Source organism: Protomyctophum bolini (assembly GCF_963924005.1).
Source record: "Protomyctophum bolini genome assembly, chromosome: 1".
Taxonomy (NCBI): Eukaryota; Metazoa; Chordata; class Actinopteri; order Myctophiformes; family Myctophidae; genus Protomyctophum; species Protomyctophum bolini.
In genome coordinates, this window is record NC_137862.1 from 43,671,158 (window position 1) to 43,695,087 (window position 23,930).

A 23,930-nucleotide genomic window follows, 5' to 3' on the forward strand; every position below is an offset into this window, starting at 1 on the left:
GGCTGATGAAAGCATTGGAGGGTTATTTTATTGGTGTATCTGGACAGCAGTGCTGCTATAGACCATTTAAAACTTAACATATTTATTTGAGGTAGCCTATACATAGACAACAATAGACATTATATAACATAAATTTAGAATTGGATACCATTTACTAGAGGTTGGACAACAGGATGTCCAGTGTGCTCTACTAGAGGTTGGACAACAGGACAGAGCAGCCCAACAGGATGTCCAGTGTGCTCTGCAGCAAAGTTCGGATGGTGACCTACCTGCCGGGGCTCCACACGCTGGTCCGCCGTGGCGCCGCAGCCAGAGCATTCTCTGCAGCTGGTTCTGACGAGCCCCATGTCTCCCTCATCCCACCCAAGACGGTGTGGCCGGACAAGGCCATGGGACCATTTGGGCCTCTGGACTTGAGGTTCCAGCTGCCCGGTGACGTGGGTTTTGACTGCCACCTGGAAGGAATAGCAGAACGGAAGAAGAACTCTGCCCACAGGATGATGATCCCCGACTTGCTGTCTGCCCCCTCCAACAGCGAGAGGTACAAGCTTGTGCTATCCCAATTAACTGTGGAGATCCAGGGTGAAGAGATTCCTGCCTCACAGCAGATAAACAGAGCAGAACAGTACTTTGGTAACTCCAACGTGGAGTGTGCTATACAGTCCTGTCCTGAGCTGCTAAAGGAAGAATTTGAATTGAAGTTTCCTGAGGCCTCATTCGGTGAAATGTTGGTTGTCACAGTAACCCAAAAAGCTCAAAACGATACGGCTGCTTGGACTGAAGACGTAGACAAAGAGCGTGAAGAGATGCTGGACAGGTTTATTGCCGGAGCAAAGGAGATCTGCTATGCACTGCATGCAGAAGGCTTCTGGGCTGACTTCATTGATCCGTCGTCAGGCCTAGCGTTCTTCGGCTCTCACACCAACAACACACCGTTGGAGACAGGTGACCGTTATCGTCACCTGGGCTTTCGGATCGAGGACCTGGGCTTCTGCAAAGTGATCCGGCACACTCTGTGGGGAACACGTGTGTTTGTGGGGACAATGTTCACAGATGCACCTGCCAACAGTGTTTGGTTACGGATAAAGGGGTTTGTTACTCAGTGATGTACTGTGAGTTATCGCTTCCATTTAATTGAACCCGATCATCCTATAGGAACTACCACGCATGCGCACACACACACACACACACACACACACACACACACACACACACACACCTGACCTCCATGTGTTCCACAACAGAGCTTTATCTTTGGGTCCTGATTGATTGAACAGTCTCCTGTATTTAATGGATTGTTTACCGGTGTCAAATATAACATGCTAATCTGCCAATCACAATGGAGCTTAGATGCAGAGCAGAAGGCTTTGTCGCTCATACACACATACGCACCTACATCTCATAAACACAATACACAAACAGACATAAGCACACAATCAAACACTACGCAGTCAGCTAGAAAATTGTTTGTTGACTTAGTGTACAAGTAAAGGAGACAGAGAGACTGAGTGACATTGAGGGGAATTGAAAACATCCCATCACACATGCGCAGTTGGGCACGCATGCTGCCCGGCTACAAGGCCTTCTGAATGTAATGTGAATCCTCACTTTCAACAATCATCATTATGTAGCAAATTCTGTTTTATTTAATTTCATCTGCCCAAATATGAACGTAATATCAGTGATGTCACACTTACACCACAATGACTACATATCTATAATCTATATCACAGGCGATGTCATGCCTAAGCTGATACTCACTGCTGATTATTTACTATATCTGCCCAGAGCGCAGTCTTTCAGCCATCAGATTAAGACCATGCTGATCATTCATAGCTGTCTTGCACCACACACCCTTGGCTACCCACCGCTATAGTAACAGTCTGGACTGCATTTCCCCGCTTCACAGATAATAGGAAGGGTCTAGACGGCATCACTGCCTCACAAACTCAAGTAGAAAACCGTGTTCCAACCCTTACACCTTGACGCGGCTTTGAGCACCAACCAGGATGTCGGCCATTTTCAACTTCCAGTCCCTGCTAACGGTGGTTCTTCTGCTCATATGCACCTGTGCCTACTTCAGAGCAATGGCCCCAAGCCTGCTGGACAACAATAAGTCTGGCTTTCTAGGGGTTTTCTGGAAATGTGCCAGAATAGGCGAGCGGAAGAGTCCGTGGGTGGCCTGCTGTTGTCTCATTATGGCGTTCAGCATACTGTTTATACAGTAGCCATCCACAAAGGATGAGAGAGAGCCAGACTAAAAAGAGCAAGACAAGAATACGGACCTCCCCAGCAACACATGTCAAATCTTCCCTGAGCAAGACACCCACTGTTTCTCAATGTTGGGACCACCAGCAGTCCAAATGGAACATTTACAGCTGGGTGAAGACGAAACAGAGTTTCCCACAGGACTAATAAAGGTCTTCCTGCCTTCTTGGAGGCACAACAGAAACGTCACTGCAGCTGTCTCTATAGAAATAAATGGTGTAACAAGACACGGTTCAATAACAGCATGTTTTCCATGTGGATCATGACAGCTGGCATCTTCAGGTCATCATCGTCAGGAGTTGCTGCCAATGGAAGCCTTTTTGCTTTTCTTTCCGCATCATGATTACATTTGTAGACCTATTGAATTATCATTAGAATAATAATTAAAGAAATACAAAATGTATATAATTTCTGCCTCGAGTAATAGTCCAGCATTTACATTCAGTACACAGTTAGAGCATGCCACAGGCCTAAGGAACATTTTTGGCTATAGGGCCATTGCAGATTTCCAAAATGGCCACCACCTGCTGTTATTTTACCAATTCAGGTTCTAGATCACCTAGGATCGGTTACTATACTTTGGTCCGACATACCATTTGTCTGATCGACTACCTACCCCAAACCCTCACCCTAACCATAACCCCGAGCACGGAGCAGCACACCTAAACCTAACCCCCAACCCTATCCCGAGTCGGACCAATGCTCCTTCGAACCAATCACATGTCGGACCAAAGTATGCTCCACCCTAGGATCTTGATTCTGGTGACTATTCCTATATTGTCAAGGATGATACAGTGGTACTATTAACATCTGTCCTGTGACCATGGCAGACATTTTCAATAGCCACCACCTGCTTTTATTTGACCAATATCAAGTTCTAGACCACATAGGATCTTGATTCTGGTAACTAATCCTACATCTTCAAGGATGAGCTCTCAAGGATGAGGTTGGGTGAGGGTTTATTTATGTTTGGGTTGCTACACGAGGTGGGCTTTCTGACCTTTTACTTTCAGGCACAGTGTTTGAGACTTGCCTCTCATGACATCGTTGCTGCGGCAGTTGATCTCCTGCGAGCGTTGGCACACTCTGGGTCTCTGGGGCATTGTATCTTGGTGGCCTCCTTCCAGTGTTTCTCCACACTTCTCATGAGCTCTGTGTTCTGGGGCTCTGTTAGTCAACATACATTGTCTTGGCTGGAGGTTGCATTCCAGGGCTCTGGCTGGGCTATGCAGGGTCCTGCCCAGTCATGTACAGATGACTGCTGGCCCACCTGGAGGCCCCAAGCTCACTTGCTCGGTTGATGTGATTAGGTGGGGTGGTCTGCCCCAATCAGGATGAGGGGTTTGACCCTTTCAAACTGTTGTAGCGGCAGTCTGGCCAAGTTTCTGTATTTTGTTTTGATGCTAGATAGAGGATATGATTGCTCACCCAGCCCCAGGTGACTTTAGGTGAAGGCTTCTTCGATTTGGTAACTGTTTGGCTGACATGCTGGGGACACAAAAAACGACACTGATGACCCATTCAGTGTCTGCACATGCTGCCTGATAGTTCTGAGGGCGGATCATCAGGTGTTCCGTTGAGGCCAAGTCTTTCCACTGCAGCGAGAAGAAGCATTGTGCGTTCTAACCCATCGTCAAGAAGGGAATAAGTGAGGAAGTGTTTGTTATTCTCACAGAACGGACAGTAGGCATTAGCTTTCCCTGTCTCTTAGGGTGGGGCTCCAGCCTCGCACTCAGCTCTGTCTTCAGTACCATGCAGAACTGTAACGTATCTGCCCATTTTCTGAGGTAATCAATGTTTTGTTCAGGTAAGCGTCGGCCACCAGGCAAGGCAAGGCGAGACAATTTTATTTATATAGTACATTTCATACACAAGGCAATTCAAAGTGCTTTAAAGAATAAAAATAAATACAGAGTGCAACAGTGCACTTCAAAAATGAAGATAATATACTGTAAGATAAAGGAGCATATCAATTTGAACAAATACTCCCGTTTGATTAAAAGCCCAGGTAAGATCTACGTAGCCGTTATTAAACATCATTAGGATAGAGAGAAAAACAGAACAGCCATTGCTTTAGCTTTACCCAAACAGCTGCTGAACTGAATCATCACGAACTCTAGTGAAAGTAAAGCTGAGCCTCAAAAACACCACAACTGCATAATAGCATTTTCAACAACATGTAGGCCTACAACGTAAATGAAATCATTACATTTGTGAATGCCATGCAGTGCCAACAGATGAACAGAAACATTTGGTAGGGCACTCTCCCTTACCATTATGCTCTCCTTTTTGTTACTATTTTCCTGCTGGACTGCTGGTGTTTCAGGAGGTGAAGCAGCATGGTGAGTTTTAATTAAGGCTGTGGGTTATGTCTTATGCTCATTAATAACAGTGCAGCATTGCTCTGCTTCATGACCAGGAGACACAATCTGTTCCCCTTTGCATGGATTCTCATTAGAGACACTCCCGGGTCCTCATCAAAGGCCCCTCTCTGCCTGTCTCCCTCTCTCCCTCATACTCTAATTCTGTTCCCCTCGCTCCTTCCATCATTTAGCCTCTTTCCCCAGCACACAGCTCCCTATAGCTGTGGGAAACACTTAACAAACACACCAGCAAAACACTCCCTCGGATTCGAACTTCTCACCGTTTCTGTCTGTTATGTTCTAATAATATGGACACTGTGTTATATAATGGTTGAGATGCCTTTAAGAGACTGGTTATTATGGGATGCTAGGTAATACACAGCGCGGGAAATAACAAGGAAGTCTGTTCTGTACTGAGACAAGGAACTAAGTAAAGCAGTGTTGTTTCTGGTTCAATCGTGTGTGCGTGTCACTCTTTTACACACAACATTTGGCGACGAGAATGGCTGGATTCAGCCTTCCCCCACCCGAAGTGTTTCTCGCGGTGCCCGGGGAACCCGCGGTGCCATGGACACGTTGGCTGACAGGTTTTAATGCCTATATTGATGCTCTCGGATTCTCCGACGCAGAGCTTCCCGACAAGCGGAAGAATGCTCTCCTCGTTCACTGCCTCGGTACCGAGGGCCAACGAGTCCTTGGAGCGATCGGATCGGCTGCAACATTCGCCGATACAGTCAAGCTGCTGACGGATCATTTCTCTGGAAAACAACGTGTCCTAATACGGCGCTACAGACTCAGAAAGCGTCACCAACGACCCGGTGAGTCCATACAGTCTTTTGTGGCTGATCTACGTGAGCTGACACGAGCCTGTGAATATGGAGCGTTGCATGACCAAATGATCAGAGACCAGCTGATAGAAGGCACGTCATGTGACAAAACACGAGAGAAACTATTAATGGAACCAGACGATTTGACATTGACTGATGCAATCAAAATAGCGCTGCAAGTTGAATCTGCTCTAGAATGCTCTAATCTGCTAGCCACCGCCAGCCCTGCTACTCATTATCAACACACAACGCTAGCACAACAACTGCACCACACGGACCTGTCGTCACAGGTTTCCCCGCCCACTACATGGGCCACTGACGACGGCAGCCTGCCTGTGCAACATATGAGTAGACAGCGCCCCAGTGTGGCCCCCAGACGCAATTGCGCCAATTGTGGATCTAATTCCCATGCAACTAGGGCATCACAGTGCCCTGCCCGTGGACAGGCTTGCAGAAACTGTTCTAAACTGAATCATTTTGCTAAAGTTTGTCGTTCGGCTCCAGGCAATGTGTCACAGCAGGACAGGTTTCCCCAGTCTGGTTCTGGATACACAGAAATTAGTAACATCCGTTCCACACATGTGTCGTTCAAGACCTGCACAGTACAGCTGGGGGAGGTTGATCTACCACTCATCCTGGATACTGCGGCCGCAGCGTCGCTCCTGAATCTGGACACATACAGGAAATTATTTTCCCACATGCCGCTAGGACCCCCGTCCACAAGCTTGCGGGGGTATGCAAATTCTGCCATTGAGATGGTGGGCACCCTTGACCTACCTGTCTGCTATGGTACGACACACATTCCCTCTTTTCCCTTTCATGTTGCACGGCGGGGAACGAACCTCCTTGGCCTGGATCTCTTCATGAAGTTGGGCTTCTCTCTAATGGACAATAGTGGAAGGGCTATACTGCATGTCTCCCCGACGACTCACCAGCAGTGGCCAGCGCTGTTTGACGGCCTGGGCTGCTTTGCAGCATTTGCTCACCGGCCTCTAGTTGACCCTGCGGTGAAACCAGTTATTCAGCCCCTCAGGCGGCTGCCACTCGCCTTCCGAGAGGGTGTCACCGCCGAGCTCACCTCACTGCTGGAGGAGGGCATCATCGAGTCAATTAATGCATCGCCTTGGATCTCAAACCTGGTGGTCGCACAGAAGAAATCAGGTGGTCTCCGGGTCTGTGTGGATCTGCGACAGGTCAACAAAGCTGTCATCCCAGACAAATACCCTCTACCCACAGCTGAGGAGCTCACCACTCTCTTCCATGGCTCAACGGTTTTCTCAAAGTTGGATTTGCGCCAGGGCTACCTGCAAGTTCCCCTTCACCCAGCCAGCCGGGACCTGACAGCGTTTGTGACACACGCTGGGGTCTTCAGGTACACACGCATGCCCTTTGGTCTCAGCTCTGCCCCCAGCTGCTTCCAAAAGGTCATGTCCACGGTTCTCGCTGGGGTTCCAGGGACAGTTTTTTATCTCGATGACATCGTGGTGCACGGGGAAGACCAAGCCACTCACGATGCCCGTCTACACAGAGTGTTTGAGGCTCTCACCAAGCATCACGTGACCCTGAACAGCGAGAAATGTCTCTTCTCAGTGCCGACTGTAGACTTCATTGGGTTCCACCTCTCAGCCGTGGGCATTGCACCTCTCTCTTCCAACGTTGAGGCAATACAGCGCATCCCAGAACCGACCTCCGCCACGCAGGTCGCCTCGTTCCTGGGGATGACCGCTTATTATTTGCGTTTCCTGCCCAACTACTCACACACGACAGCACCTCTCCGCCGACTCCTGAAGAAGGAGGAGCCCTGGGTCTGGTCACCGCAGTGCGTTGAGTCCTTTTCCATGCTGAAAACACAGTTAACTTCACCACCGGTCCTCGCCCATTTCAGCCTCCCCAGCCCCACCTTCGTCACCTGCGACGCCTCCGCCGCTGCAGTTGGAGCCGTCCTGTCTCAGCTTCACGATGGTGTGGAGAGGCCAATTGCCTTTGCATCTCGGGCCCTGACACCCACAGAACAGCGGTACTCTGTGGGCGAACGTGAGGCTTTGGCCTGTGTGTGGGCATGTGAACGATGGCACATGTATCTCTATGGCCGTCATTTCGCCATCAGGACAGACCACCAGGCCCTCACAACTGTACTCTCGACGTCAGGTTCAGGTCACAAGCCTCTCCGGCTCCATCGTTGGGCGGAACGTCTCCGACAGTACCATTATGACCTCATCTTCACACCAGGCAGGGACAATGTGGTGGCAGACCTCCTTTCTCGCTCCATCCCAGCCCCGACTCCTTCTGTCCCTTCATACGACGAAGAACCGTCTCTCATCCAAGCGCTCTATGCACCGTTGGAGCCAGTAATCACACTGGAGGAGCTGAAAACTGAATCGGACAGGGATCCGATACTGTCCAAGCTGTGCACGTACATCAGGAACGGCTGGCCGCCCCGCGTTCCTGAAGAGTTGAAGCCATTTTCTAGAGTGAAGGACGAGCTCTCCTGCTGGGCAGACACGTGTGTCTCAAGGGGGCTCTGCACAGTTATCCCAAGCACTCTACGTGCTCGTGTGCTGTCGATGGCACATGAAGGTCACTTGGGAATTGTGAAACTCAAGCAGCGGTGCCGTGAGCTCGTGTGGTGGCCGGCCATCGACCGAGATATAGAACATCTGGTCCAGGACTGCTCAGCTTGCCTCCTCAGTGGGAAAACCGGGCCACCCTCGACCCCTCCCCTACAGCCACTTCCCTGGCCTTCCCGCCCCTGGGAACATGTACAGCTGGACATCTGTGGGGAAATCCATGGCCGTGGTGTTCCTCACCACCAGCGCTTCCTGGTGGTCATCTATGATCTCCACTCCAAGTGGCCGGAGGTGGTGCCGGTGGGGACAGTGACGTCGCACGCCATGATTCGGGTACTGGATGGCCTCTTTGGACGCTGGGGCGTGCCTCGGGCTGTGACAACTGATAACGGGCCTCAGATGACATCTGCAGAGTTCTCTGGCTTTCTTGCCAGCAGGGGTGTCAAACACATCCGAACCGCTTTCTACCACCCACAGGCCAATGGTGGAGTAGAGCGTTTCAACGCAACACTGAAGAACGGGATCCGTGCACACCTGACCCAAGGCTGTGTATTCGAAGAGGCACTCAATCAGACTTTGTTGCACTACAGAGCAAGCCAACACTCCACCACTGGAGTGTCACCAGCGTTTCTGATGCTCGGCCGAGAATTGGAACTGCCACTGCACAGGCTCCGGACACCGCATGGAAACTTTCCCAGGCCCTCCCTGGCCAAGATCCGGGAGACTGTTGCCGCACGGCAGCAGGTGACGAAGGAGAAGGTGGACAAGAAACGCAGGGCGAAGCCACCATCTCTTCAAGTCTCCGACTGGGTCAGGACTCGACGGCCGCAACGACACAACAAGATGGCCTCATTCTGGTCCCAGCCTAGACAGGTCAGACGCCGTCTGGGCCCTGCCACGTTCCTGCTCGACGACGGCTCACGGTGGCATGCTGGTAGGCTGAAGAAGGTCCCTGCGCCCCTCTCCGGGCACACGGCCACAGCACCAACCCTGTCACCATTCCCCTACACCATGGGCGCTGATCCTGGCCCGCCTCCAGTCCCCGTTCCACCCCCTGTCCCTCCTCCCGCAGCGCCGGAACCGAGGCCAGTTCGGGTCAGGGTTCGCCCTGCTGCCTTGCAGGACTATGTCACAAGTTACCATGCTTAGTTTGCCAGTGTTTTCATGACTGACTCTTGTCTAGTACATTTTGCATTCCTATTGTTGTTCTGCTATTTTGATGATGCTTTCAGTTAAAAAAAAAAAAAAAAAAAAAAGAGAGAAAGACTGTTATGGTTGGTTTTCAGTTGGGGGGGAGGATTATGCTGTTTGTTCTTTTGAGGGGGGGGAAAATGTTATGTTCTAATAATATGGACACTGTGTTATATAATGGTTGAGATGCCTTTAAGAGACTGGTTATTATGGGATGCTAGGTAATACACAGCGCGGGAAATAACAAGGAAGTCTGTTCTGTACTGAGACAAGGAACTAAGTAAAGCAGTGTTGTTTCTGGTTCAATCGTGTGTGCGTGTCACTCTTTTACACACAACACTGTCATGCGGTATTTAATAAATGAAATAGGCAATAGTCTTACACTGAAGTAGAAATGCAGGAAACATGAATAAATCTCCTCCTTGAGCAGAACACAGGAAACAGGAATAATCTCACTCAGGAGTCAGGACCCAAACTGAAAATGACATGGTACAGTAGTCAAACAGGAACATGCACCGACGACTTCCAACTATGAACTGACAAGAGTGTTTTGCAATGAGTCCAGTTATGTAGTGAGCAGGTAAATTGTCAAAGTGTTCACAGGTGGGCTGACGAGGGAGTTGGAGACAGGTGAGTGCAGGGACTGAGTGAGTGGAAGGGAAAAATGGGAGTGGCCAGGGCTGACATGGTCTGTGGAGGGGCAGATCCTAACAGTTTCGCCACAGAAACATCACAGGAACTCTGTTCTTTTCTGAAGTTCCTTGTCCTGACAAATTCAGTGACACAGTGTTTCAGTGTTGGGATAATTGATCTGTACTGTACAGAACAAAATGCACAGTGTCTACATCCAGAGGTCCCTTTGCTTATGTTACTGTATGTCCTTTTATAACACTAACCCTGGGCTGGGTTAAAACTCAGCCGTGGCTCCCGACTTGTGCGGTGAGTTAAAACTAACTTGTGGCGGGTTAAAAGAAAACTAACCTGTGACTCCCAACATGCGTGGCAGGTTACAACTAACCCTGTGGCAAGTTAAAACTAACCCGTGGCTTCCTGTGAGGTTAGGTTTTGGGTAGGGTGTCGGATTAACACATTCACCCACAAAGGCAGGTTTGGAGACAATCAGAGGAGAGTTGCAGGAGAAAAGCTCGCATGACTTCTGATAACATTTTACAGAGATAAAATCACCATTAGAATTGGATTGGACACAGGGACCTCTTACAATGAGTGAATCAGTCATAAATATCCATCTGGCAAATATTAATTCTCGGAAGGAGATGAATGACCTTGTTGTTGCCGAGGTCACCAGAGTCAATCAGGAGGAGCTCAGAGTGAAGTCTGTACTCTGTACAGCACAGGGGCGGTGGACAACCTGGGTGTTGCAAGCCGAGCAATCAACTAGGCAGTTTCCTCATTAGAGCGACCTACAACATGCTCCCGAAACCTCGAAATCTCCATCAGTGGTTTGGGACAGAGAAATCCTGTGACTTCTGCGGGGCCATCAATGCCGCTCTCCCACACATCTCAGCTCACTATCCTCCAAGCCGTTAACACCAAGGGCGGAGTGGGAGATGGGAGTCGATGTGGGTAGACAGCTCCAGTTCCCACGGGAAACCACAGCACCTGGTCTTAAAGTGTGGTCTGCAGCTGTGTAAGTTCTACAACGTCTCTCTCAGCACATTCATTGGTTTAAGGCAGTCAGTAAATCTCAACCTTTTTTATGTCAAGGACCTCTAGTTTGATACGCATTAGACCACGTACCCCCATTTGATGTAGATAATAGCTTCATCAAAGCATCATGGGGATAGGCTACCTCTGTCATTTAGGGCTACGTACAGTATGTGGATGAACTCTCTCTCTCTCTCTCTCTCTCTCTCTCTCTCTCTCTGTCTCTCTCTCTCTCTCTCTCTCTCTCTCTCTCTCTCTCTCTCTCTATTGTTCGTTGTCTCTCTCTTCTGGCACAGAGCAGCATGAAGGCCTCGCTGATGACTCCATATCATTGGGTTTACATATAGGGTGGGAATAAAGTCAATATTCAAACTATCTTGTGGTTTGCAGAAACGGTTTCTCTGGCGACTAGGTTGCTCCTACGGCATATACTTATTCATTTCTAACTTGCCTTTTTTCCGCTGTATCAGCTGTTCCTGAGAGGACAGGCTGTGCATCATAGGGAGTCAATAAGTGCAACCTACACAACTCTATATATTTATGTGTACATATGGTGAGCTACAGTATATATGGTCGCTTTAGCCCCACTCTGGATGAAAAGCAGAGGCTCTCTCTCAGGTCTCTGGAGGTACCATTAAAAAGCACATACTATAGGCTCCCTGCCTCTTGTCAACAGGCTGGTGCTTGACCTCAATTTACAGTATATGTGTTATTTTAGTACTCATAGGGTTAATTCACACATTGTGTTATCATATCACACAGGTTTGTACATAATTAGAGGAGTGAGTATGGTAGTTTATACGTTCTTATACATAATAGGAGTTATACTGCATGGTTTTCAGGTCTGTTGTGGAACAGACTGGCTGACAGGGTGCTTCTTAAGTGCATGCGCACGTCACACGCAGGCAGCGAGGCTCGTCCAAGAGGCTGCTTGTAATTGAATATAGCAGCTTTTTAACTTTTTAACACACATTTCAATGAAAGCCTGACTGCCCCTTTTGTGTGCATGTGTTCATGTGTGTGCGTGCGTGCATTGGTGTGTGAATAAGGGGGCTTTGGAGGCATACATGTTTAACCTGTGGAATAATCACATGTCAGAAACCGCGGACGCAGAATGGAAATTCTTTCCTCTACTACTTTATTTTCATTCCACTTACCAAGCATCAGACTGAGGAAGGGGGGATTGGGTACAGGGGAGGTTAGGGGTGTGGTGGCCGTGCATGGTCTTAATTGGCCGAGCTGATGGCAACAGGCGTAAAGCTGTAAGTGTGTGAGGCGTATATGGCAGACTGGGGCCAGCTCCCAGGTGAGAACACACTGCTGGAGGAGCTTTAGGAGTCTCAGAGCAATTTACTGTGAATGGGGAGAGAGAGAGAGAGAGAGAGAGAGAGAGAGAGGGAAGGGGGGGGGGGGGGTAAGGAATAAAGGATAGTTGACTGTGTTCTCTGGCATCTCTTCCTTTCCCTTTCTTATCCTCTCTCCTCTCTTCTCTCAACTAAGTGCAATTAGCTCTCTTCTCGTTTCCTCTCTCTGTTTCTATTCTCTCTCGCCCTATAGACTAGACTCACTAGAGCAACACAGTGAGTCAATCTAAATAGGTAACATTATGAGAGACACACAATCCCCCCCAATTACCTCATCTAAATATTTTCTTTCTTTCTTTCTTTCTTTCTTTCTTTCTTTCTGTCTGTCTTTCTTTCTTTCTTGCTGCTGTATGTGTGATGTGTGTGGTTGGATGTGGTGAGGCCCGACAGTATCCAGTGTATGAGGAGGAGCTTTTTATAATGCTTGAACGTCTCCTGTCACTCAGCACATTGTTGGATTGTTGAGAGAGCTGCACTCTCTGATAACCTCACAAACAATCTGCCAGCAAAGGCATGAAACAGCCACTGATCAAGCTCAGTATGGTCCTCTTCAACAGCCATTGACACGCCTGCCAGTATCTTGTCAGAGGCCATTTGTAATTCTTGAAGCACGGTGAGGAGAACTCAAAGCCTTGTGGAGGAAGAGGAGGGGGTAAGGATTAAAGGTGAAGGAACAAGCAAAGCAACAAGCAGAGCAACTTAACAAAGTAAGAACACGATAAGAAAAACACTAAAATGTCAGTACCGGTTTAGATCGCAAATAAAAACAGTTAATTGTCTTGAGGGGACAATGAAAGGGGGGGGGGGGCATAAGGGAGGGAAGATTCTCTCTCTCTCTCTCTCTCTCTCTCTCTCTCTCTCTCTCTCGTTCTCTCTCTCTCTCTCTCTCACATAGTTGAACTTGATTCAACCCATCCCGACACAAACACTCAGGAAAGGAAAACATTGAGTGATAAATTGTTTAAAAATAATAGTATAATTTGTTTGGCATTGTTGTAACCTTTGTTTTCTGTCTTCAAAGGTTTACAACCTACATGATTATTGAACCGACCGATTATTGAACCGACCAATCAGACCACCTGTTATACTTCTTGGTCCGCGGGTCGCCCAGCATGTCTGGGATCCCCAGACAGGGTGGAGGGTGCGGAGGACTTGGGGTCGGCATAGGCTTCGCAACGGCCGCACACATTGTTGTTGCTGCTTTAAAAGTTCAATTAATAAGTAGTAACCACGACAAACGTTTTGTTGAATGTTAGCTAGACAGCGAAGAGACGCAGCCTTATCCCCTGTTTTTTGGTGGGGTTTCCCTTTAATAAGACAAACATTAAAAGTCCATAGACTTAAGGCCTATTCATAGTCTGGATTTTCGGTGGTGAGCTGACCACCGCGACCACCCTGACCACCGCGAAATAACGTTGAGCGGTGGTGAGTAAAAACAGAGAGAAGGGCTGGAGCGGTGGCGGTGGTTTGACGTCATGTTGTAGTTGTGTCATGTTGTAGACTATGTATGAGCCTTCAGCCTCCACATATAATGATGATATCATGTCTGAAAGCCAGACATTGATTTGAGGGTATAGCACACCTCAAAAAACAAACAACCTAAGTAAGGTACAAATCCTCAGAATATGTACTTAAGTACAGTAGGCCTACGTACAGTACGTACGCACACAGACACATGCTGGCATGCATATAACCACGTCCCTCCATATCTCCTCCTATAAATGAAAGTTCTCTATTATTCATGGGTTGCAAATGTAGTCCTAAATCTGCCTTGTAGGACCAAACAGGTGTTGCAAAATTAATTAGTTCTATGACTGTTCAGACAAATTGAATCACCTGTGTTGGTCCTCAACATGGCAGCTGTAGCACTGGCGCCTGACCAATGGAGCCAGGTGCAGCACGGGCTCCTCCATGATTTAGACTAGTCATTGGTTAGACCAGTCATTAGTCCTATACCTATCTCAAACCTAATCTCCCACGGGGCAGCACACCTAAACCTAACCTTAACCCACTCCCAACCCGCAACCTTCACCAACCTTAATCCAGTAGTTTTAACGCACCCCCGGCCCTCACCAACCTTAATCCAGTAGTCTTAACGCACCCCTCACCAACCTTAATCCGGTAGTCTTAACGCACCCCTCACCAACCTAAATCCAGTCGAAACCAATGCTATGTCTAACCAAAGTGCCTCCCATACAGGACTACTGTACATTTGCAACCCATTAATAGCTGCTGAGCTGGTTTACTGCAGACAGAGCATGGGCGGCAATACTGTCTTCTGACATTGGTTGTTTCAGTCTAATAGAGGCTACTGTCCAATTCTCACGTCCACCAGACAGACTGAGAGTGGGAACAAATTAATCCCATCATGCTCTGCTCAGCGGTGGCTCTCTCTCAAATTCTCTTGAATTGTGAATTGTCAGCATGCGCTGTGATGAGCTTTCTGTCACTAGTGGCTGAGCAGAGATGAAACAGAGATGTGAAGTGTTTTAAAAGGACTGGTGCAGGTCTATAGAAACCTCATGAGGAAATATGACAACAGATTTCATTGCCTGCTATTTGTTAATGAAAAAGTCTTCAATAATGCTTCAATTTCCTAGAGTTTGATTGCCAGTAGTAAAATCATTCGCAGAGAAATGTGTGATGTGAGTGGTGACTTTCTTCATCTCATTTAAATATATAAACTTTGAAATTAAACAAACATGTTTAGGCCTACTTCAGCATCAAATAAATTCAATTGCCATATATATATATATATTTGATTGATTGAAGTATTTATTAACAGTTTGCAGAATTACAGTACATTTCAAGTACAACCCAATACAAAAACTGTCAACACCATAAAGTATTACACTTGTTTACAAGAGGGTCCACCATTTTCAATTCATCATAACATTTAGAGACGTACAAATATACCCTTCTATATAGCCAAAACAAACAGGAAATCATCATAGAGGAGGTAACAAGGGAAAACATATATACAGTGAGGGGAAAAAGGGGTGGGTGGGGGATTCAGAATTTACGGGGGCCAGTTTCAAAGTGAAGCTGTCCGTAGGTGCCCTTTGAGAGAGGTTTTGAAGGAATCAAGGGATTTGCATGTCTTAATGACTGTTGGTAGAGTGTTCCACATTTTTGTGGCATAGGAGCGAAATTAATTTAGTCCCTTGTTTGTGCTGAATCTGGGTTGCACATGGTTTGTTGAACGGTTTGTTGGTGTTGTGGGTGTGGACTTCGTTGACATTAAGGAAGTATTTAGACAGGTGCGTGGGTATCTTGGTGAAGTAGCGAATCTTGTGGACCAGACCCATTGCAAGATGCTGTACTCTGTCGTAAGCCATTCCAGCCTGTCAACATGGGCAGGGGTGAGGTGGGTTCAGGGAGTGAGGCCAAGTAGTAGGCCTAACCTGTTTTACTCCTGTACAAGGAGGTGCATGCATAGTCGAAGAAACCTATAGGGCTCCTGTTAGGGTCTTCAATATGTTTTTGTTGACCAGTGAGGAGATCCTGCATGTATACTGTATAGGAATCTTGTTATTTGGTTGACTTACTAGTACTGTAGCCTACTGTCAGCTGTCCAGCAGTCCAAATATTATTAAATTAAATTTCAGAGGCGAAGTGATGTCGGCAAGGTAAATGTAGACCTGAAAACACTATGTCCCATTGTGCAAGTGAATTAAATTGAATAACATTTGATTGTGGGTTAATAAATATAGACCTATACAAGGAGGTTAAATGGGAGGCTATTGTGCAGTCAAAGTTAACAATACAAGCTAGTTCATTCAGCATTTTTCAGGTCGGTACCATGCCAGGCCTCAGGCCTATACCATTGCGTGGCACATCTATGCGCAGAATATCTATGTTCACAGTGAAAGGGGGTGTTGTTGAGAAGAACCACACGCTCCTTGGGAACCTCAGCCATTATATTTTGCTGAATGAAACAAAGAAACAAAGCCGATAATTATATTCACAATTCTACAATTATTTATCTATCAATTTTTTTGGTTTTCCCTCTCACACATGCAGCTCTGACATGTGAAAAAGCTCTTGAAAAAGCTTGTAATAAAACTGTGTTGTTTGGGACAAGGACACATGATGCTCCGTGTGGAAAAACGTAACAAAATCTCTTCATTCGCACATTTTCAAGATGCAATTAAGTTATTCTACTTCGTATCCACTTCATCTGAACACAATCTGCCCCAAAGCCAATTTGTTTGTTGTGTTTTGTGCACATTGAACCCTCTCTAATTTATTTTGTTGTTATTTGTTGACGGGCTTTCTCTTTTGTATTACTAGAGTAAATTTAATTAGAGCCCCAGGAAGACAAATCACTGTACGTTCAGCAAGTGCTATTCTATTCAGTTCCCTAAAGGCCTGATTATATTTTTTGTGTCTGTGTAGTTTCAAGAGTATACTCCAAATGTGGTTTCAGCAGACGCATGTGCTTTTCATACAAGCACTACAAATAAAATAAAAATATTTCTCATTGATACTTCCCATTTGCCTGCATGCACACACTTTCATCTCTTCCAGCTGTCAGATAATTTCTCTGCTCTTACAACCTCTCCTCAAACAGAATGCCTGTTTTGCTTTCCTAGCACAAGCACATGTGCAGTCAGTGTAAGTTGCTTGTGAATTCGTAATGCATGGTCAAAATCTGGGAGGCGATGAGCTGCTGACGAAATTCACATCATGCAGGAGAAGAGAGCAGTGTTGAGTACTTAAAGGGATATTTCACTTTTGGTCATTTCATCATCTACCCAGGCTTATTTGAACACCCCAGACAGTATTTAGATATTTGATATTAATTTTAGCTGCCTTGCCCCCTTCCTATACAAACCCATTATAACTTAAAACTCCATTTTAACCATGATAGATTCATCGAAAACACCCAACCTATTTTCTGTTGACTGATAATGTCCTTCTAGGAGCTGGAGCTGCAGGAGGTTATTTTCCAATTCAAAATAATTATTACAAATAAATTAAAACAGTAAATGACAAAACACGGCCCCTCACGTATTAGAAGGACAATATCAGTCAACAGAAAATAGGTTGGGTGTTTTTTATGAATCTATCATGGTTAAATGGAGTTTTAAGTTATAATGGGTTTGTATAGGAATTAAGGGGGTGGGGCAGCTAATATGAATATCAAATATGTAATTACTGAATCAAGCAACTTAAGAACTGCCCGGGTTGTTCACATAAGCCTGGGTAGACCTGGGTAGTTTTTTTTAAAGTGAAATATCCCTTTAACTGAGTGAACTTAGAATACTTAACTGAGTGAGGCAAATTATATTCCTTACTTACATAGATAACTTTGCCTCGAAATATGATGCTTTGTATATAGTCCCATTAATATTAACCTTGCAGCAATATTTTTTTAAAGCGTGTGAAACTTGGTGCAGGTGTGGGCAATGTTTGCGCTTCTGTCAAGTATAGGACTAAAGGAGATTTTTGACAGCTACTGTATATTGTTTTATATTTTAATGCATGCATCTAATAACTTGTAAACTATAGTATCTTGTGTGTGGATATTGCATTGTATATGTTGTTATTAATGTTGCACTGCTGCATTAGCTGTCACAAAATAAGTGGAACATATTATTCATTATGATATATTTATGTTTGATTTAGTAGAACTGGGTGCAGAGTAGAACAACAGTGTTTTTTTTTTCAACTCTGTGGGATACAGTTTGTTCCAGCTTTTTCACTCATATTACATTATTATATTTTATATTAAATTCATGTTGCACACACTTGGGAGTGAAATAAGAGCAGATAATAAAGCCCAGAACTCATCATCATCAGGCATAATGTACATCATGCTGAAAGAAGAGCAGCTCCTTAATGTGAGCATTGATGAGGAGAAACAATCTTTATGGTAATTTTAAAACTACTGCATGAGTATCAAGCATTGGCTCAAGATTAAAACAATCTCCATCAATACCCTCATGTAAGAATTCTAAATGGTTTGGTCTTGCATTTAATTGTTTCAGACTCGAAGGATAAACATGGAAATTGAGTCAACTTCATCCCAGTTGCTCTCATGAAACACAGCTGTTGTTAATAAATCACACTGTTACTATAGCTGTATTATGTACTGGCAATATGGCAATAAACACCCTTGAACAATGCATGGATTTCTAAACATGATGATGGGTTGATGTTCAATAACTTCTTTCTCTATCTTCATACCTGACGAAGGCCACAGAGGCCGAAATGTTATTATTTTTTATACCGCTCAGTTACTAAGTTACTGCGGGGGCAGTAAGACGGTGTCCTTCTCCTTTAGTTTACAGTTTATCTATTGTAATTCATGTTGGTGATTTTTTAAAAGGTATTATCATATTAATTTAATTGTTAAGTTCACTCTGTATATCCACGGGCATGATGATGCCATTACAAAACATGGGCTACACTACATGGAATAAATGTGTTTAATAAAACGAAATTAACTTCTAGAAGTTCCTAAATTAACTTAATTAAGCAGTCACCGACTCTGTGACATGTTGTATAGAGATCGACTACTTGTCAATACAATCAAATACATCTGTATACAAGATAATTTCAGATTTCAGAGAGGGAGGGAAATACTAAATAAATAAAAAACTGTGGGGGCGAGTTGGTAAAGGGGCGAGTCGTTTGGTATTCTTTGAAAACAGGTTTGGTTTGACTGGCATGCCATAGCAAGGTCAAGGTTATGTGGCTAACTTAAGTGCTTGTAATGTCAAGATAAACAGTGTGTGGCAGCGGTCAAGTGGGCCTGCCCTTTAAGAAATGTATGGCTCGTACAAAATCTATACCATGTGCCAGGAAAGGCTAAACAACTTGGAACTGCTCTCCATAGAGCAATAACGTTGCTCCTGAAAATTGACTTCAAGGACATCATCTATGCCATAGATGATGTCCTTGAAGTCAATTTTCAGTAGGCCATAGATTCTATGGCCTACGCATAAAGAAAGGTTTGGCATTTGGAGTTCAACACTTGACAAATGTGACTAAATTTGACTAAGGGGCTGCCATTTTTTATTTTCGTTTTTTCATGTCATGAAAGCAGGGAATCATACTGTAGCTTCAAATTGACATATTGGTTGTTCAGTTTGAGAAACCAGGCTTGAAAGGTTCACTTCTGTGGACTCTAACATTACACCTAGCTACATGTTTAAGCATTTATTTCATATTTACATGTCTTCTGTCAAGTTCTGTGGACTCTAACATTACAACTACTGTAGCTACATGTTTAAGCATATTTCATATTTACATGTCGATTTCAGCTCTGACACTTATTTCAGATATGCTCTAGTATGTGAAGAGTCTGCCTGTGCTATTAACTGATTTTGGAAGAAAAATTATGTTTTTTTCCTCTGGTAAAAAGCTGGAGTTTGCTTGATGGCATTCTCTCAGTCAAATCTGGTCACAAATGGTATGGGATTATTTGGACATTGTTGTATAGCATGGAAATGCCGTTCATGTCCTGCCTACAAATCCCCAAATAACTGTAGGGAAATAGAGAATAAATCCCTGTAAAATCACTTGACTATTGCTGAGTGAAAGTAATAAGCATTTAGATCACAGTGTCAGTGAAGTACATATAGGGCCTCTAGACCTCTCTACTGTACTGTATGGATTCTAGACTGTGGGGACAATTAAATAAAACATCGTTGACACAGCGTTTCACAGACAGTTGACTGAGGTTTATAATGCAGACAGTGTGAGAGACATTCTCTTTATCCACCGAGTCTTTGATACCAGACAAACCTATTGATCTGTTGTCTGAACCTTTTCGCTGAAAAGACTGACAAAAGCAATAAATCCACAGAATGATTTAGTGACGGTAAATCCCAATGCATACTGCACCAGAACAGGCAACGGTGTAAGCCAGGGATACTCAAATAGATTTACCTGTGGGCCACATTACAAAAATGGCAAGGGGCCAGGGGCCAGTAGATAAAATTACGACATTAATGATACTTGATAACTTCTCTCTTTCAATTGCTTTATTTTCGCAAAATGTATCAAAGTACAATGTGCATGCACACAATATGTAAATAAATAAATGTGTTACATTTTCTTGCATAAACACAAAGAGCTGTTTCCATAACTGCACAAATTATTGCACATAACATGAGTAGCTGTTATAATAACATAATAACATAACATGAGTAGCTCTTTGCCTGCCTGCCTGCCTGCCTGCCTGTCTGTCTGTCTGTCCATGAGTAGTTATTTGTCTGTCTGTCAATGAGTAGCTGTCTTACTGTCTGCCTGTCTATGAGTAGCTGTCTGCCTGCCTGTCTATGAGTAGCTGTCTGTCTGCCTGCCTGCCTGCCTGTCCAATTGTCCATGAGTAGCTGTCTGTCTGCCTGTCTGAGTAGCTGTCTGCCTGCCTGCCTAATTGTCCATGAGTAGCTGTCTGTCTGTCTGTCTATGAGTAGCTGTCTGCCTTCCTGCCTGTCCAATTGTCCATGAGTAGCTGTCTGCCTGCCTGTCCAATTCTCCATGAGTAGCTGTCTGTCTGCCTGTCTATGAGTAGCTGTCTGACTGCCTGCCTGTCCAATTCCCCATGAGTAGCTGTCTGTCTGTCTGCCTGTCTATGAGTAGCTGTCTGCCTGCCTGCCAGCCAGCAAGTTGGTTAACAGAAAATAAATTGTTATGGCTGAGTAAAATAAAATACAATAAACACAATTTGCCTGAAAATAGATTACCCAGCTATGACCTTTTTCATGAAAAAAAATGAGTAGTGATATGGCTGACTGAGTAAAATAAAACAATCTACCTGAAAATAGATAGCTATAAGTGAAGAGCAATTTCCGCAATTACCATTTCCGCAATTTCCGCAATTTCCATTTCCGCAATTTCCATTTCCGGAATTTCCTCAATTTCCATTTCCGCAATTTCCGCAATTTCCATTTCCACCATTTCCGCAATTTCCGCAATTACCATTTCCGCAATTTCCATTTCCGCATTTCTGCAATTTCCACAATTTCCATTTATTTATTTTTATTTCATTTTCCAGATTTTTTTTTCTTCTTTTTTTTAGATTTTCATTGGTGGGCCAGTCATAATGGTCCCGCGGGCCTGATGTGGCCCGCGGGCCTGAGGTTGAGTATCACTGGTGTAAGCCATGGCGGGCATGGTTGATGACACACATTGTGAATTAAAAGCAATGATCCACCAATCTAGTGTAAACACTGCATGTTATACGTTTGTGTGTGTGTGTGTGTGTGTGTGTGTGTGTGTGTGTGTGTGTGTGTGTGTGTGTGTGTGTGTGCGTGTGTGGACCTAAGGCGCTATGCGGCAGATGTCACTTGATTGACAGTATTCTCTGTAGTACGTATATGGAATACCTACATGTTGATGCATCCTGGGATACGATTAGTGTACTTTTCTATTCCCTTCTTCATGAGTCCTTATTACTTGCGCAAGCAGAGCGCGCAAGTACTGCAATCGGCTGGGTATTTATGTATCATCATCATCATGTGTAGGCTACTCCTCATCAGACCTAGCCTGATTGTCAGACTCTGAGTCTCCAGCTCTTGAGCTGAGTCTGAAAACGGCACGTGCGTGCATGCGTGCGTGCGTGCATCCACAGACTAACATAACAACTAACAACATACTATGTTTTGTTTGTATTTTTAGACATGATGTAGCCTATGGTATAATATTGTGTGAATGTATGCTTATCATGTGTTGATAAATGGAAGCTCCAGCCTCCTCGCCTTTGAGTGTGTAACAAGTCTGTAGTTTCTCCTGCACTTCTCAACCATCTGAGCCCCTGTTCGGGGGCCTTGCTAGAAAACCCAACCTCTCTTCAATTTAAGGCCTTCGTCAAGTTACTGCTGGTATATGGTAGCCTATACAGTATGTGTAATTTGTTGTAGAATTGAGGTTTAGGGGAGGTGGTCTCTAGTGGGGAGACTGGGGTGGGTTATATAGGGAAGCAGGAGGTGGCCAGCATGCTCCTTCTGGAGACAGGAGAAGCGAGTGCATGTATAGGTGAAGACTGGCATAGTAGCCTACATTTCGTAGAGAGAGAGAGATTACATCCACCTTTTTAATGTTACAATGACAGGAGGTCTAAAATATATTAGCTATTCTCCATGGTGACTTTATTAACTGTTCTAATCTAACACAGGGGCTCTCAACCCGTGGGTTGCGACCCCTCGGGGGGGGGGGGGGGGGGGTCGCCAAATTATTTTGGAGGGATCCCAAATTATATGCTCAATTCTAGCAGACAGCACCATGGGAGAGCAAACATACTGTACTTTGTGTCATGTTGTGCACATTCACACATGGGACCATCTGCTTCCTAGACAGACTCGCTTATTCAGACATGGTCGCCCCTTTCCAAAGACTGTCCAAACCAACGCGCTCTCACTCCCTAAACAGCCTATTGTGACCTTGGGACAAATGTGACCAAACGTCAAACATTTCTGGAAGGGGGTATCCTTTCAACAATCACACAGATCATCACTCATCACCACTCAATCACACATATCAATGTGGGAAAAGCACACAGGTAAAGGCAAAACAGACCACACAATACTAAAGAATACACTCATGATGAACGTGAATGGTGATAACGGAGGGTTACACTCTCTGTAACCCAGGTTCTCTGAGTGGAGAGACTGGCTCTCCACTACATATTTTCAATATGTACGGGAACTGACCCTACAGGGCAGTGTTCATGGATATCTCTTTAAGACACATCTTCTATGGTGGCACCGCCCAGATGCCAATCAGCGGGCTATTTAAGCCCCATCTGTGCAGTGCCACTTCGATTAATTCTTGATTGACACGCATTTCGGAGCGGCTCTTTTGTGGAGAGCCAGTCTCTCCACTCAGAGAACCTGGGTTACAGAGAGTGTAACCCTCCGTTCTCTATCGTGTTCGAGACTGGCTCTCCACTACATATTTTCAATATGTACGGGAACTCTCTAAGACACACCGCGAGGAAATAAGCAGACCAGCTGCCCCTGCGGCAGCCCGAGGCAGTTTAACCTGAATTCCGTCCGAGCCTATAAGTGGTGAGCGCAATGAGTCACAGGCGCTTGCCAAAACGCTCCAAAACTTCAGTATTCATACCAAGTAAGTAATACTCGTGGCCTAGGCGCAAGACGCCGCCTAGGCTCAGCTGGCCCAGCATGATGCTAGGCCAGTGACCACCGGGGTGAAGGGCTGCTCAAGCCAGCCCGTCAGATGCCCGGCCGACCTGACCGGTCAAGGTGCTGGTGACCCTACCGCTGAGTAGCACGCAGGAGCGACTCCCACAGGGGGAGCGGATGCCACCACGTTCCATCGGTAGGACAAGGTGAATGTAGACAGAGTCGCCCATGTCACTGCTGTGTAGATCTCTGTCAGAGATACACCATTCTACAGCAACCAGGGGGCTGTTGTCCCATGGGCAGAGTGTGCCCGCCTTCCAGGCGACCCTGGCACTCCTGCCTGCTTGTCCCTGTTGGATCACCCCTGTGATCCGGTGGGACAGTCCACCCTTCGACCATGGTCTACCCGAGCACTCTCTGATCAGGCCGTATGGTATAGAGTGCAGGGATTGGTGCCAGCACCACCTAACCATTGCCATGTAGGAAGCGGCAGCCTCCTTCATGCACTGATAGGGACATTCTTGTGGCTGACACTGCTAACAACAAAAATGCTGTCCTGCGAGAAGCCACCCAAGTGTCCACGCTT

The 23,930-nt window shown here is 45.7% G+C and overlaps 2 protein-coding genes across 2 annotated transcripts; both read left to right on the top strand.

Annotated features, from left to right (window-relative positions):
* Positions 1-227: 227 nt before the first annotated feature.
* On the top strand, positions 228-1,106 carry LOC308320427 (cobalamin trafficking protein CblD-like; the record flags this gene model as incomplete). Its single annotated transcript, XM_080770819.1, has 1 exon — positions 228-1,106. One exon carries the CDS (start codon positions 228-230, stop codon positions 1,104-1,106), a length of 879 nt encoding a protein of 292 aa, XP_080626945.1.
* A 903-nt stretch (positions 1,107-2,009) lies between these two features.
* Positions 2,010-2,228, top strand: LOC308313062 (protein kish-A-like; the record flags this gene model as incomplete). Its single annotated transcript, XM_080759954.1, has 1 exon — positions 2,010-2,228. The coding sequence occupies one exon, from the start codon at positions 2,010-2,012 to the stop codon at positions 2,226-2,228; it is 219 nt and encodes a 72-aa protein (XP_080616080.1).
* Between the last annotated feature and the right edge of the window lie 21,702 nt (positions 2,229-23,930).